The sequence below is a fragment of the Ustilago hordei genome (genome assembly GCF_900519145.1).
Source record: "Ustilago hordei strain Uho2 genome assembly, contig: UHO2_contig_05, whole genome shotgun sequence".
Taxonomy (NCBI): domain Eukaryota; kingdom Fungi; phylum Basidiomycota; class Ustilaginomycetes; order Ustilaginales; family Ustilaginaceae; genus Ustilago; species Ustilago hordei.
The window spans coordinates 66,289-79,480 of NW_024545279.1; the positions used below are offsets into that span (position 1 = coordinate 66,289).

At 52.2% G+C, this 13,192-nt stretch overlaps 5 protein-coding genes across 5 annotated transcripts; 3 read left to right on the forward strand and 2 right to left on the reverse strand.

Moving 5' to 3' along the window:
• Positions 1–702: 702 nt before the first annotated feature.
• On the forward strand, positions 703–3,330 carry UHO2_03031 (uncharacterized protein; the record flags this gene model as incomplete). The annotated part of the gene is made up of 1 exon (XM_041557947.1): positions 703–3,330. One exon carries the CDS (start codon positions 703–705, stop codon positions 3,328–3,330), a length of 2,628 nt encoding a protein of 875 aa, XP_041413881.1.
• A 2,097-nt stretch (positions 3,331–5,427) lies between these two features.
• Positions 5,428–7,324, forward strand: UHO2_03032 (uncharacterized protein; the record flags this gene model as incomplete). Its single annotated transcript, XM_041557948.1, has 2 exons — positions 5,428–5,774; positions 5,893–7,324. The coding sequence occupies 2 exons, from the start codon at positions 5,428–5,430 to the stop codon at positions 7,322–7,324; spliced, it is 1,779 nt and encodes a 592-aa protein (XP_041413882.1).
• A 907-nt stretch (positions 7,325–8,231) lies between these two features.
• On the reverse strand, positions 8,232–10,277 carry UHO2_03033 (putative METHIONYL-TRNA SYNTHETASE, mitochondrial; the record flags this gene model as incomplete). The annotated part of the gene is made up of 1 exon (XM_041557949.1): positions 8,232–10,277. One exon carries the CDS (start codon positions 10,275–10,277, stop codon positions 8,232–8,234), a length of 2,046 nt encoding a protein of 681 aa, XP_041413883.1.
• Positions 10,278–11,201: 924 nt separating this feature from the next.
• On the forward strand, positions 11,202–11,734 carry UHO2_03034 (uncharacterized protein; the record flags this gene model as incomplete). The annotated part of the gene is made up of 2 exons (XM_041557950.1): positions 11,202–11,520; positions 11,610–11,734. The coding sequence occupies 2 exons, from the start codon at positions 11,202–11,204 to the stop codon at positions 11,732–11,734; spliced, it is 444 nt and encodes a 147-aa protein (XP_041413884.1).
• Positions 11,735–12,044: 310 nt separating this feature from the next.
• Positions 12,045–12,857, reverse strand: UHO2_03035 (putative PRE9 - 20S proteasome subunit Y13 (alpha3); the record flags this gene model as incomplete). The annotated part of the gene is made up of 1 exon (XM_041557951.1): positions 12,045–12,857. The coding sequence occupies one exon, from the start codon at positions 12,855–12,857 to the stop codon at positions 12,045–12,047; it is 813 nt and encodes a 270-aa protein (XP_041413885.1).
• Positions 12,858–13,192: the final 335 nt, after the last annotated feature.

Consider the following 13,192-nt stretch of genomic DNA (forward strand, 5'->3'; position numbering starts at 1 on the left):
TGTCAACTGGCATTTGTCAGATGGTTATGACTTTTCTTCCTCTCTTCTGCCTCTTGGTGGTGTTGCTAGTGCCAGCTTGGGGTTCGGTGTCTTCTGCCATGGTTAGTCTTTGGGTAGAGCTTCAGACTCTTAATCAGTTGAAGTCTATGCAATACACCACTTCGTTTGGGCTACATACTAGCTCCTCTTGCACAGGTGTATAGTAGATGCAATGCTTAAGATTTCTCATGAACTATGCCTACAGTATCAATTGTATATATACCTTTAGCCCACTGTTATGAGTCCCTTCCATCACCCACCTGACTGAGCATACCATGCATTGCCATGGTGTTGTTCTTTCTCTAGCACCTCCTGATTGGTTGCCACATGTTGATCATGCAGGTTTGTTCTTCGAACTCTTGGCAACTCGGCCTTTATGCATCTCGGCTAGAAATCCTGGTAATTCCATCAAATCTTCAACTGAGAGTCACCCAGGCTTGACAATCAGTTTCCTTCACTCTTCTTCGGTGTGTCTTGGGTGCAGGCACTTCTGAGCAATTTCCGACCTCGGGACTCGGAGATGTAGGCGTTCAAGAGAAACTCTTTCACTGAAACTTGTTCTTCCTATCTTCGCAAATCACTCAATACGCACCTTCAGCACCACAAACCATCGGTCGTACTGCAGCGCTAGAGCATGATTCAACAGCTTCAAATGTCGGAAATATGACGGCGAGATCCCTCGCCGCCCCAAAGACGGCCTTCGTCGCGGCGAGCCACGCAGTCAGCAACGGTCTCGGTGCAACAGTGCGACCTCGGCGACTTGCACAGCCGACACTAACGCTGCCAAACCGCTCAGTGTCGCCCGACAGGCTGTACAGTAAGTGGACAGACAAAGATTTCAACAGAAAACAATGGTCTGACCCCAAGGCTGAAACTCTCAGACGGGCTAGGCAGCGGGCTCGCGCCAAGATCCTGCATGAAGCTCACTTTGATACAGCGATACGTTTGCTGGCCCCAGAGACGTACAGCGGCGCCCATCGCGAGGCGCGCAATTTGCAGGAAGCGTTGGCCGGTGCTGCCAATTGGGTACCTACGAAATTAGCTCGCCTTGCCTCAAAGCCAAAGGAACTACAAACTGCGCTTGAACAGCATCTGTGCATCTATGGCGTGCGAGAGGAGTACTGGCTCTCGGTTCGGAACGCCATGCTCGCCGAAAGCTGGCTAGATGCTCGCAGGCACATGATTAACACTGACGATGCCAAATGGCCAGGGTTTGTTCTCCAACGCACCATTCATACAGTCGCCACGCCTTCCGAGATGTCGGATTCGCTGGCAATCCTCAACTCCACCTTGCAACACGCTTCGAAGCAGCTGGACTCAGATGCTTCTGTCTATTTCAAAACTCTTCGTTATTGCGTCTCTACACTCATATTCAAGATTCTGAAACCGGACGGGAGTGCTGTACACCTCATTCCCAGGTTGACGGACGTACTGTTGGGATTGATCGAAGTCTTTCCAGACCTGATGAGATCGTCAACGCTGCTATTCGTTGATTTTACCTGTTGTTGTACTGCGGTTGTAGATGAGAGGGCTCGACACGCAGTGAGCAACCTTCTCGACGGGCTGCAAAGCACCAGCAGCGACGCGGACAGCTTCCAGTTCATCCGTCAACGGATCGTCTCCCACTGCCTTGACAGCATTGAAGTCTCGATGAAGAAGGCTGGACGAAAGACTGCTTCTTCAGAACAATTTGTTAACCTCGACCTGATGGAGAAACTGCTTCAGCAAGAGTTTTCCTCGCATGCCAATGCTCAGCAGCGGGCGCTCCGATGCGCTGTACACGTAGCTGGCCACCATCGAGATGACATACGGGCATGGAGTTGGTTTAATCGTCTGCAACAGTACAATCAGAATCACAACGCCAACACAACAATATCGGACTACCTCGTTCTCGCCAAAGCCTTGGTCCGTAGTAAGTATGGTCGGCACGAGGCATGGCGTGTCTTTTTAGATGCAGAGAAGTACATGCCTAGCCACAGCACTTCTGCTACGGCAGCAAAGGAAGATCTCGACAACACGTGCATCGAACTGCTCGAAGTGATGGCTATGAGTGCAGATGTGCGACTCGAGAGCGTGCTGTCGCTGCTGGGTATTGCGGATCCGGTCAAGCATGAACATGACATTGCGTCTGTCAAGATGGCCAATGCTCTCTCTAAGACAACGCATCGGCCAAGGGTGGCTCTAGTCGCCTTCACGATGGTGATGCAAGGATGTCTGGCTCGTCAACAGCCGGAATACGCAGTGCTCGTCTGGCAGACGATGCGTCAGCGAGACTTGCTGCCTAACGTCGCCTGCCTTTCGGTATACCTGCAGAATTTGTTCAAGATGAAAAAAACGGGGGAAGCGATGCGTCAGCTGCACCTTTGGTGCGAAGAAGGAGTGCCAGATATCCGCAACAAGCTGCAAGAGGTATCGCAAGCAACGCAAATTTCCGCCGGAGAATCGTCACAACAGCATGATCTGCCATCGGCAGCACCAGAGGTCTCGCGGTACACAATAACACCGGACCCAATTCTGGCGTCTGTCGTACTTAGCGGCTTGTACACGTGCGGGTCAGTTGGCATTGAAGGGCTCTGGAATGCGTATCAGCAGACGATTCGGCTTTTTCCCGATGCATACATCCTCAGCTTGTTGCTCAAAGTATCTTGTCAAGATGACAGAAAGTCAAGAATCAGCGCTCGATTTGGCTGGCAAGTCTTCCGTTCGCTTCTCTTCGGCAAGCATCCAGAACTGGCAGAATACCGCAATCCTCTCAAGCTCTTGCTTGAGACGCACGGGACTGTTGGCTGGATCTTCTCTGACGACACGGTGGGATCCAAGGTGGAGAATTGGTTCGCATCTGTCTTTAGGCCACAGGACACCAAATCGCCCGTTGCACCCGGCGACTCGAGTGGGCTGGTCTTCACATCGAAAGTGTTGGAGAGCTACGTGCGACTGATATTGCACCTTCAGCATTCTCCTGGACAATTGGCGGATGCTCGCTTCTCAAGGGAAGAGTTGATCAATGTACTCGGTTGGATGAAAGAGTTGAATCTCAGGCCTTCTACAACGCACTTGGGGCTGACAATCCTGGAGATCGAAGAGAACCTCCTACCGGCGGTTGCCACGAGACAAATGGAAGTGCTGGAGGGGTGGCTTGTCGATTGGCTTGGAGAGGATGCATTGCCGACAGAACGGCAGATGCAGCGCCTTTGGCAATGGAAGATGAAGCGGAATGAGCAGAAGAGGAACTGGTTCGATCACGTAAGGATGGATGGCTCTCATGAGCCGTATGCGGCATCGATACCATGACTGCTGGAGTTCATTCCCAGAGCATCTCAATCTATACTTGAAACATTTATCTTGGTTTATCAGTGCGACTAGTGTAGCACGACGTTGTCCTGATCGTCTTTGAGCTCAGTGGAAGGCCATCAGAATCTACAAGGATGAGTTAATGTGATCGCTGACCTGTCGCGGCCATCAGCATGGTCTCTACACTGCAAGAGAGCCCTGGCATGTCCTCATTGCGAGGCCTCGCGTGCAGAGGGTGTAGCGAATGCTGAGCGAAGGATTCAGCATCGAAAATTGCCTTAATGTGCGGCGCGGTGTTGCGTCTGAATGGCTTCGCGGGCGCAGCCTTGACGCTCTTGCGTCATGACTGGCGCCCTTTCTTGTTGCTTTATGGTGACGCCAGAGCAACCCAAGTCAAAGACCGGAGGATCGGATGTCAAGGCAGCACCGCATGCGTAGACGGTCAAAGCTGCCTCAGTGTACTATATGCAGGTTGTCGTTGAATCGCAAACGAGAATCCATCGCATTGTTTTGATGTGGCGCGGATTTCCTCCTCTTCTTCAAAATGACAAACGAGTCTTGATGCCAAAAAAGCCGGGCTTCGCTCCTGCGCTCGCTTGGTATGCCAAGAAGGCCAAGCCAAGCTTTTGCCAAGATGGGGATCTTCTCAGCCAACCGAGCAATGGGTGTCTGCAAGGACACTCTCTGCAAAGTTGGTGCTGAATAACTTGCTACTCAAGGGAAAAGGGTCTTCACAAGCACACGTAGATCAGCGTGAGCCTTAATAGCGATGTCCGTCAAAGCGCAGTCCAAAGAAGTTGCGCGAGCTATTCACGATATGTTTGGCGAGTTGTCACGCCTGGGTACTCTCTCGTGCGAATAGTAGCCGCACGAGAATGCTCGATTGATATCTTCTCGCGCTAATTCACGCCGGACAAGAAAGTCCGATAGCTATCTTGCAAATCTTTGCTTGTCTTTCATCTAGATCTCCTCCTTCCTGCAATCCACTTAGTTACACCATTACAACGCGCATATAGCATGCGCATGTGACACGAGCAGACAAAAGGTCAGAGCGGTCAAGCTGCAGGCACAAGGCACAAGGCACATCGCTGACGCGCCCACCACCAGAGAGAAACTGAATGCAGATCGTCATGGCCTTGCCGCTCTGCTGCTCTGTCGAAGTTTGAGCGGCAGCACTGGCAAGAGATACTGAACGAGTAAGCACCGACGATTGAGCTTATCTAGTTGCGAACCATTACAAGTGTGCGAGAGCATTGCGTCAGCTGTCAAGTGGTTCGGAGTAGCAAAGGAAGCCCGGACTGGCGATGTTGATGGGACATGAAAAAGAGCTGTGAAGCGCACAGAGTCAATCCAATGCAGCTGCTTAGCTCTTTCCTTGCTTTCACTCACCTGAAAGAGCTTCTTTTTCAGGAGAAGCAATAAGAGCCTAAGTCTCAGCCGGTCTTTGATGCTGAAATTGCCCTGCAGTGGTAAGCAGGGCAAGAGAGACAAGGAGAATCTTGCTCAGTTTGTCTCACTTGGCAACCCTCGGGAATTCCATCTGATGCTGTGCTGCTCCTCAACTTCAGCTTCCGTTTGCCGATTCGGCATGTGGACGATTTCGTCAGCTCACCTTTGCCTGTCTCTTGGACCCTGCGACTCTCAAATCATTCTGCTTTCCTGCTCTCGCGGCTCCACTGCGCCGTTGCTTAAACCCCCCCGTGCTTCAGTGCGCCTTCATGCCTTCCTGCGTTGCCGCGGCCCTCGTTGACTCGCTTCTTTCCCCCCCCGTTTCTGCACGGTTGCCAACCTCCACGCTTGCGATCTTAGAAATGCAATTTTTGCTGGATTCACCCCCGCCTTGGTCTTAGCCTTCACACAATGCGCTGCTGCGATCTTGAGAATATGCGGAATCAGCTTCGCAACAGGAGTGACGTCTGATCTTCGAATCGCATTCTGTATGCTCTGACTGTATTCGCAGCATCCTCTTCACCTTCCACCACAACCACCCACTTGCCTCTGTGACCACCAACAGCGGCGCCTCCGACTCCCAGACCGATCCTCGTCGGGACATCCTCATTCGCCCTCTTCCCTCATCACTACAAAGGTTTCGACAAGATGGCTTTCCAGGCCCTTCTCTCTACAGTCACAGCGGCGTTGGTGAGCGCATCGTCCATCCAAGCGTACGTGCTGCCCTTCCAAGCAAATGCTGACCACAAGGGAGACCTCGCCGATGCTCAGGCATTCCAACTGTTCGGGCGATCCCTCTACGACCAGCAAGGTTCCATCTCGGTGCCCGTCTACAAGAGGCATGGCGCACTCCACCCCGATATCGGCAAGCGTGATCCCGAAAAGACCATGAACTGGGCTCTGCGTCAGGGCGAGATCATGAGGACCAAGTTCGGCGCATCCAGCACACATCAGAAGCGTCAAACCATCGGCTTGACCGATGTGGGTCCTGACAGGTACGTACATACTACATAGAAGATTCGAAATAAGCACCCACCAACCTCATTCCGGCGTCTGACCACCTTCATCTTTGCCCCACCCTGTCACTTCACTCCTCGATTCCACACACAACAGCTACTATTACGCTCAGCTCTCGGTCGGAACACCCGCACAGAACTTCAATATTGTTCTCGACACCGGATCGTCCGATTTCTGGCTCGTTGACTCAGATTGCGGCGCTGCTCAGAACTGTGACTCTGATCTCAATAAGTACAACGCCGGTGCTTCGTCCACCAACATCGGTTCTAGCACCCCATTCACAATCGAGTATGGAACAGGGGCGGTTCGTGGCACCCTTGCCGCCGACAAAGTCTCGTTAGCAGGCTACACGGTCAACAATCTCACTTTTGCTGAAGCATCTGCCGTTGCCTCCAACACCGTCGAGTATCCCACATCCGGTATTATGGGTATGGGCTTCCAATCTCTCTCCACTAGCGGTGCTACTCCCTTCTGGCAGGTCCTTGAGAAGCAGGGTGTTCTTTCCCAGAACCTGTTCACCTTCCAGCTTGCACGAAACATTGACAACATCAACCCCAACGACCCTAACATCAACGACATTGAGAGCCCAGGAGGTGTCTTCACTCTTGGCCAACTCGACTCAAATCAGTACAGTGGCGACATCACCTACACCAGCATTCCCAACAACCTTCAGAACCAGCAGGGTCTCGGATACTGGACCATCCCAATGGCTGGTATCACCGTCAACGGCAACTCGGCCAACATCGGTAACAACCCCCTTGCTGCCATCGACACCGGTACGACTCTCATTGGTGGTCCCGCTTCCTCCATCCGAGCCTTCTACTCGCAGATCAGCGGTGCTCGCTCAGCTGCCTCCGCCGGTATGCCCGGGTACTACCTCTTCCCATGCACCACCAACCTCAACATCCAGCTCACTTTCGGTGGCAAGAGCTGGCCCATGAACTCGCAAGACTTCAACCTCGGTTCTTTCCCTTACACCAACTCGCAGACTTGTCTCGGTGCTCTTTTCGAGATCGACCTCGGCTCCACGCAATACGGTGTGCCTCAGTGGATTGTTGGTGATTCTTTCCTCAAGAACGTTTTCTCCGTCTACGATGGCACTGGAAGGGTTGGCTTCGCTAGTCTCAAGGGCAGCGAGGCTCAGGTGGCTTCCCTCACTGCTGGAGCTGTTTCTTCGCAAACCCCACAGGCTACTTCTGCTGGCTCAGATTCCAGCATGAGTTCTCTTGGCGGTGGCGGCGGCGGAGGTGGTTTGCCCACTCTTACCTCTTTCGCTACTCAGGCTACTGGCACTGGCATCTTTGGTGGAGGAAGCCTTCCTGTCCCCTCGGCATCCAGAGGTGTTGCTACTTCCAACCCTTCGCTAGTTGCTGGCTCGAGCAATAGCGGCAGCGGTAGCAGCAGCGGTAGTGGTAGTGGTAGCAGCAGCGGTGGATCCTCGTCGAGAGCTAACTCGATCGTTCCTGCCATGGTTGTTGTCACCGCTGCTTCGGCCGCTGCCCTCTTTGGTGCTTTCCTCGTTCTCTAATACAACATGGACACTAGACTTGACTCGAAGCTCAAAAAGATGGCATTCTGTTTCGTTTCGCTCCCTTATAATGCATGTCGCTGTCCGTTTGGCAACGGCTTCGAGAATTTTGGGCCGCCGGAACACTCCTTGTCTTCTCTACATGTCTGCTGGACTCGCAATACAGACTCCCATGCAGATCAATCAGAGCGAAGTTTGGCGAGGCTAAAAGCCTGTAGGACAATCCAAAGTTTATGGACGCACTTGACGTCAACATGCTCATAGGCTCTCTGAAAGTATTCCGAACCCAGGCTTGTGCGTGAGCGTTGAGGCAGCGTCTGACCGGCTTTCGGCAACTCCCTCCACCGAACTGCCATTCGACAACAGCAATGAGACTGATCGCACACTACGGAGATGGAATCATGCTTTTCATTGCCGTAGCGTCGTGTCTTCCGCATTTGACTATCTGCGGTACTTGTTTGTGTCTGTGTCAACAAGCATACGCGCTGAAGTGAAGCGAGGAAGGCGACACTGCCAGAATGCTCGTCCGCTTCAATGATAGCTCTCACAGGTCTGATGTCCGTGACCCTGTGAATGGGCAAGCAGCGCTCTGTAGGGTCGTGCGTTTAAGCTGCAGATACATCTTCTAGCGAAAGCAAATGACGTGGTGGCCTTCAAGCTACGCACAGATGGAGTGACCCTGACGTTTCAAATCGTAACTGCTCGCTCCTTGATTCCGAGTCGATCGAGCACTATAGATGAGGTCGCGTACGGCAGGAAAGGCAATGCCTTTAGAAAAGCTCCCGATGAGACTATGCTGCTGGTCTCGGAGTCATCGTCCAAGCTTCGTGTTAGATGCCCACAATACCTCTGTTCATAGTCCTTAAGGCATGCGTCACTAATGGCTCAGCTAGAACCTGTCTTTGCATTACGACTCCAGTACATCAATTTTAGGCTCCAGTACATCAATTTTAGGCTCCAGTACATCAATTTTAGGCTCCAGTACATCCATTTTGGGCTCCAGTACATCAATTTTAGGCTCCAGTACATCAATTCTAGGGAACAGCGGTTCAGGCTTATCCTCACCCTCCAACCTCTGTACAGCATGCGAGACCAACCTCCCTTCCTCGTCCGTCACCACCAGGTCCTTTGGATGAGTCCTCTTCGACGCAGGAATCTTTAGCGTATCCAGCAAAGTGTTCATCTTATCCGGCATGAACGGCTGCAACAGCAATGCTGAGATGCGCAGACTCTCGGTCACAAGGACCACGCTTTCGAGTGCGACGATTGGATGAGTGGACGGCGCCCAAGGTTTCAACCGCTGCAAGACTTTGTTCGTACCTCCAATGACAGTCTCTAGGATCACCTCAAGGGCTTTTGCTACTTCAAATTGTTGCATCAGAGCATCCACCGTCCCTGGCAAATTAATGAGATCGTACTCCAATTTCTGGCACATCTTGTTTGTGTCACTGTCCGGTAGCGTCTTCACCAGATGCGCTGTTACTTCCTTCCTACTGGGTCGTTTCAAAACCTGTGTCTCCTCATCACGGGGAAAGTCGGACAACCGGGCGTGAATCTTCGGAGCACATATCCTAGATACAAGGTTACCCAGCTGTCCATGCAGGTACTTCCTTTGATACTCCACCAGCACTTCCGGATTGTAATCCGAGTCAGAGCCAAAGTTACCACCTACTCGCATGAGGAAGAAACGCAACGGGTCCAGTCCAAACTGAGAGATAGCTTCGAATGGGTTTGCAACGTTGCCACAAGACTTGGACATCTTGGCTTTGTTCATTGTCCAGTGCGAGTGAGCCAGGACCGTTTTCGGTGGGGGTAGGCCAGCGGCGAGGAGAAGGGCGGGCCAGTAGATGGCGTGGAATCGAAGAATGTCTTTGCCGACAACGTGGACGTCTGCTGGCCATGCGTTTGTCGATTTTGCAACAGAAGAAGGGTCTGTTACCCAGCCCGGATAGCCGGCAACAGTGAGGTAATTGGTGAGAGCGTCTACCCAGACGTAGATGGTATGCTCCGGATCGTCAGGTACCGGGATACCCCATTGCAGCCTCGACCTCGGCCGAGATATCGATAAGTCACTCAAACCTGACTCGATCTCTTGCAACACCTCCGCATATTTCTGTGCTGGCTGGATAGCCTGAGGATTGTCTTTCAACCACTTCATCAAAGGCTCTTGAAAAGCGGATAGCTTGAATTTGTAGTTCACTTCCTGACTCCACTCAACTTTTGCTCCTGTCTCGATGCTTTGCATCTGCTTTTGTCCGTCTACTGTGACCTCGTGCACCTGCGTTTCTGGGTAGAAAGCCTCATCAGAAACCGCGTACCATCCTTCATGGCTGCCCTGGTAGATCCAGCCTTTCTCCCGCAGCGTACGCCAGAGATGCTCGACTGAGGCTTTGTGTTCCGAATCAGTGGTGCGAATGAAGCGACTATAATTGATGTTGGCTGCGTCTGCGAGCTGCTTGAACCGTTGAGAAATGCGGTCGCCGAGCGCTCGAGGATCTTCGTTGGAGGCCTCGGCGACTTTTTGAATCTTCAGGCCATGTTCGTCTGTTCCTGTGCTTAATAGAGACTTCACTGGCTCTACTGTTGGTATTGAAGCGAGGTCGACGGGCTCTCCCGTGCGAGAGTAGGCAGAGTACCCGGATCGCATGTAGCCATGATATCGAGCAAGAACGTCGGCGATGATGTCGGAATAAAGGTGCCCGATGTGCGGATCTGCGTTGGCATAGAAGATTGGTGTTGTGGCAAAGTACGGCTTCAGGTCGGGGCTACCAGTAGCTTTTGCCGATGAATCAGAGTCGGTGCCGTTGGAGGCGAAGGTCCTCGAACGTGAGCTGGAGACTGCCGGTGTCGACCGTAATGCTCGAATCCTCGGAGACTGCTGGTACGTAATAGACCCGGCAGAGCTCAGCAGTGATCGCCTTGCCAATGGAAAGGCTCGTAATGACGCCAGCATGCTTTCCAAGGGCTCCGTGCTACGTGTAGGGTCTGGCTGTAAAAGAAGCTGAGGAACGATGTGTATGGAGCAAAGTTGGAAGCTTTTGTGTAATCAGGTGTTACGTTATTACGTGCGCAAACTGTATGCGCGGTGTAATGGTGTAACTAGATGGATTTCAGAAAGGAAGGAGATCTAGACGGAAGCTAGTAAAGCTAGCTTAAGTACTAGCTTCCGTACAGCAAGGTAGTATGATCAAAGATTTGCAAGATAGTATCGAACTTTCCTGTGCGACGTGTATTCGCGCGAGAGGATATCGATCGAGCGTTCTCGTGCGGCTAGTATTCGCACGATAGAGTACCCAGGCGTGACATCAGGTCCAGTAAAAAGTTTAGAGTCTTGTCTGGTACGCGAATATCAGTGATCGGAGCACGGAGCACGTGACCTGTGCACGCTCGTGCAAGTCGCTGCACAGCAGGTGAGCAAGTTTATCACTCACCTGTCTCTTCTCACCTCTCCTCCCTTCTCACCATCATCTTACTCTCACGCTGGCTCCGCGCAGCGCTTCTTCAAGCTCACCCCCGTCCCTTCTTGCTCTCGTTCTCTTAATGATCTCGTTCTGTCATGTAGTTAGGTCTCACGCACGCTCCACCCTGCTATCATGCGACGCTCGATCTGCGGCCCTTACGGCCACGGCTGGGAGCTCGCAAGCGACTCCCGCATGAGTTAGGCAATCTCACATTTCTCATGTTCCAGTCTCTGTTGCCGCGTGTGGTGCGTGCTCCTGGCAGTCAGACATTGAATGCCGGATCCCTCGGAAGTCGGAACGCAACTTTCAAAGGTGGAGGCTCAGAAGCTCATAAAGGTGTCGTCCTTCAGTCAGCCTTCCCCAACGCCTCACTTCCAATCAACCATCGACCGCCCACAAAAAGAAGAACAGCAAAGATGTCAACCAACCGCCTACTAGCTCGATCATTCACTCCCTCTTTCAGGTCCGCAACCCTCGGCGCCCGATCTGCCGCCTTCCAAATCAGCCCTGTCGTCGGAAACCGCTATGCGTCATCCGCATCACCAAACTCATTCCCACAGCTTCCTCCAGGATTCGAAAAGCTTGCCCACTCACCTTCGGCTCTGTCAGCTATCTCCAACTTGCTCGAAGTGATGAAGCAAAATGGGGTTGATCTGCACACAGGCGAGAAGCCCTCGATGTGGCAAATGGTCAAGCTTGCCAAAAATCAGGAGGTTCGTGATGCTATAACCAAAGGTAAGTGCTGCTCATTAATAAATCTCACCATTGCAAGTAGGACAGATGCTGATCGTAACTTCGTCCGCTACGCTAAATTCGGACAACAGCGATGGAAGAACTGAAGAACGCGGGTGTAGATGTCTCGCCAGCAAGGCTGCAGGCTATCATGAACAGTCAGAAGGACTTGTTCAAGGGCGAAGGCGGCGAGGGAGAAGGTGGAAAGAAAGAGTGAAGAATCAACCGCACACTATAGAATGGAGCATGCAATGTAACATTACGCCGCAAGTTTAAAACTCGTCGTGTTTGGAAGAGCAAGCATATGCTGTTTTGCGAAAGCTGATGAGTTACCGTTGTACCGCCTCCTTGTACATTGTGACGTGAAAGACCACCTGCAACGCCCGTGTACTGGGGCTTCTGCATATTATAGCAAAGAGTTGGCAGCAACATGCAAGCATTCTAGACGCTTCGGTTTCATTTGTTATGTATTGACGATGATGGTACAAAGCGCCAAGTCTCAACTACGTTCCTGCAGGCCGTGAGCTCTACGAGTCAACAGCCATAGCAGTGGTACCGCTCGACTCTACTGTCGCCTGGGCAGCAGCCTCCTCCGCATCCTTTGGCTTAGCCAATCCATGCCTCTGCAACAACCTATCGATATCATTGGGTTTGAAGATGTTCGTCTGTGGCTTCCCCGACTTCGCGCTCAATGTCAAAGTAGCGAACTCCAACTTCTCACTGTCCAAGGAAGTGCTGTCCATAGTCTTGCTAAGAATCATCACCGCCATACCCATCGCCTCTTGAATACCGATGTCATCCTTGTAGTCCTGCTTCAACAGCGAAGTCGCGGTGCCGTTGTTATTGCCGATACAGGTTGCCTTCCAGCCAGAGTAGTTGCCTGAAGGGTCAGAGTGGTAAAGTTGGAAGTGGTGGTGGTCATCGTAACCAGCATAGAGGATCGAGACACCGAATGGACGCAAACCACCGAACTGAGTGTAGCCTTGCTTGTAGTCGCAGAGGTTTTGAGCAAGTTGCTCTACAGGCATGTCATCGTCGTAGCTGGCAAGGTAACGTTGTGCTGCATTACGGGCGTAGTTGACCAGAGAATTGGCATCGGCGGTGTATCCTGCAACACCGGCCATGACGTTATCGGAGACGGCGAAGATCTTTTCGGAAGACTGGTCCTGTTCGAGGAGCTTGGAAGTGACTTTCTTCTCAGCAGCAAGGACGATACCGTCCTTGGCGAGAATGCCGATGACGGTACCAGCGTGCGAGATGGCCTCCATGGCATACTCGACTTGGTAAAGTCGTCCTTCTGGTGAGAACGTGGTTGTTCGAGAATCGTACCTTCGCGACATTGTGACTTTTGCCCCTGCTGGTCACCTTTTGATGTAAGATGGGATGCGGATCGATAAGCAAGAAGAAGTGTGGCCTCAATGCGTATGACAGTTAAAGACGCTGAATGGATCGTCCCGTGCTGGATTTGCTAGACTAGATAGTGGCCACAGCGAGTGCAGAAGTCCGTAACGATTGAATGTGTGAGGAGGGATTGAGGCGTAGTGGGCAGATGGATGATGGTGAAAGCTGTGTCGGGAAGAGTCGAAGTGAAGCGTTGGAAGTGTTGGACTACGCAGCCGCTGCGTAAGTTGGGCGTCTGGGCATTTCAGAGTGGCTCGATCACTCTCTCTTCAGC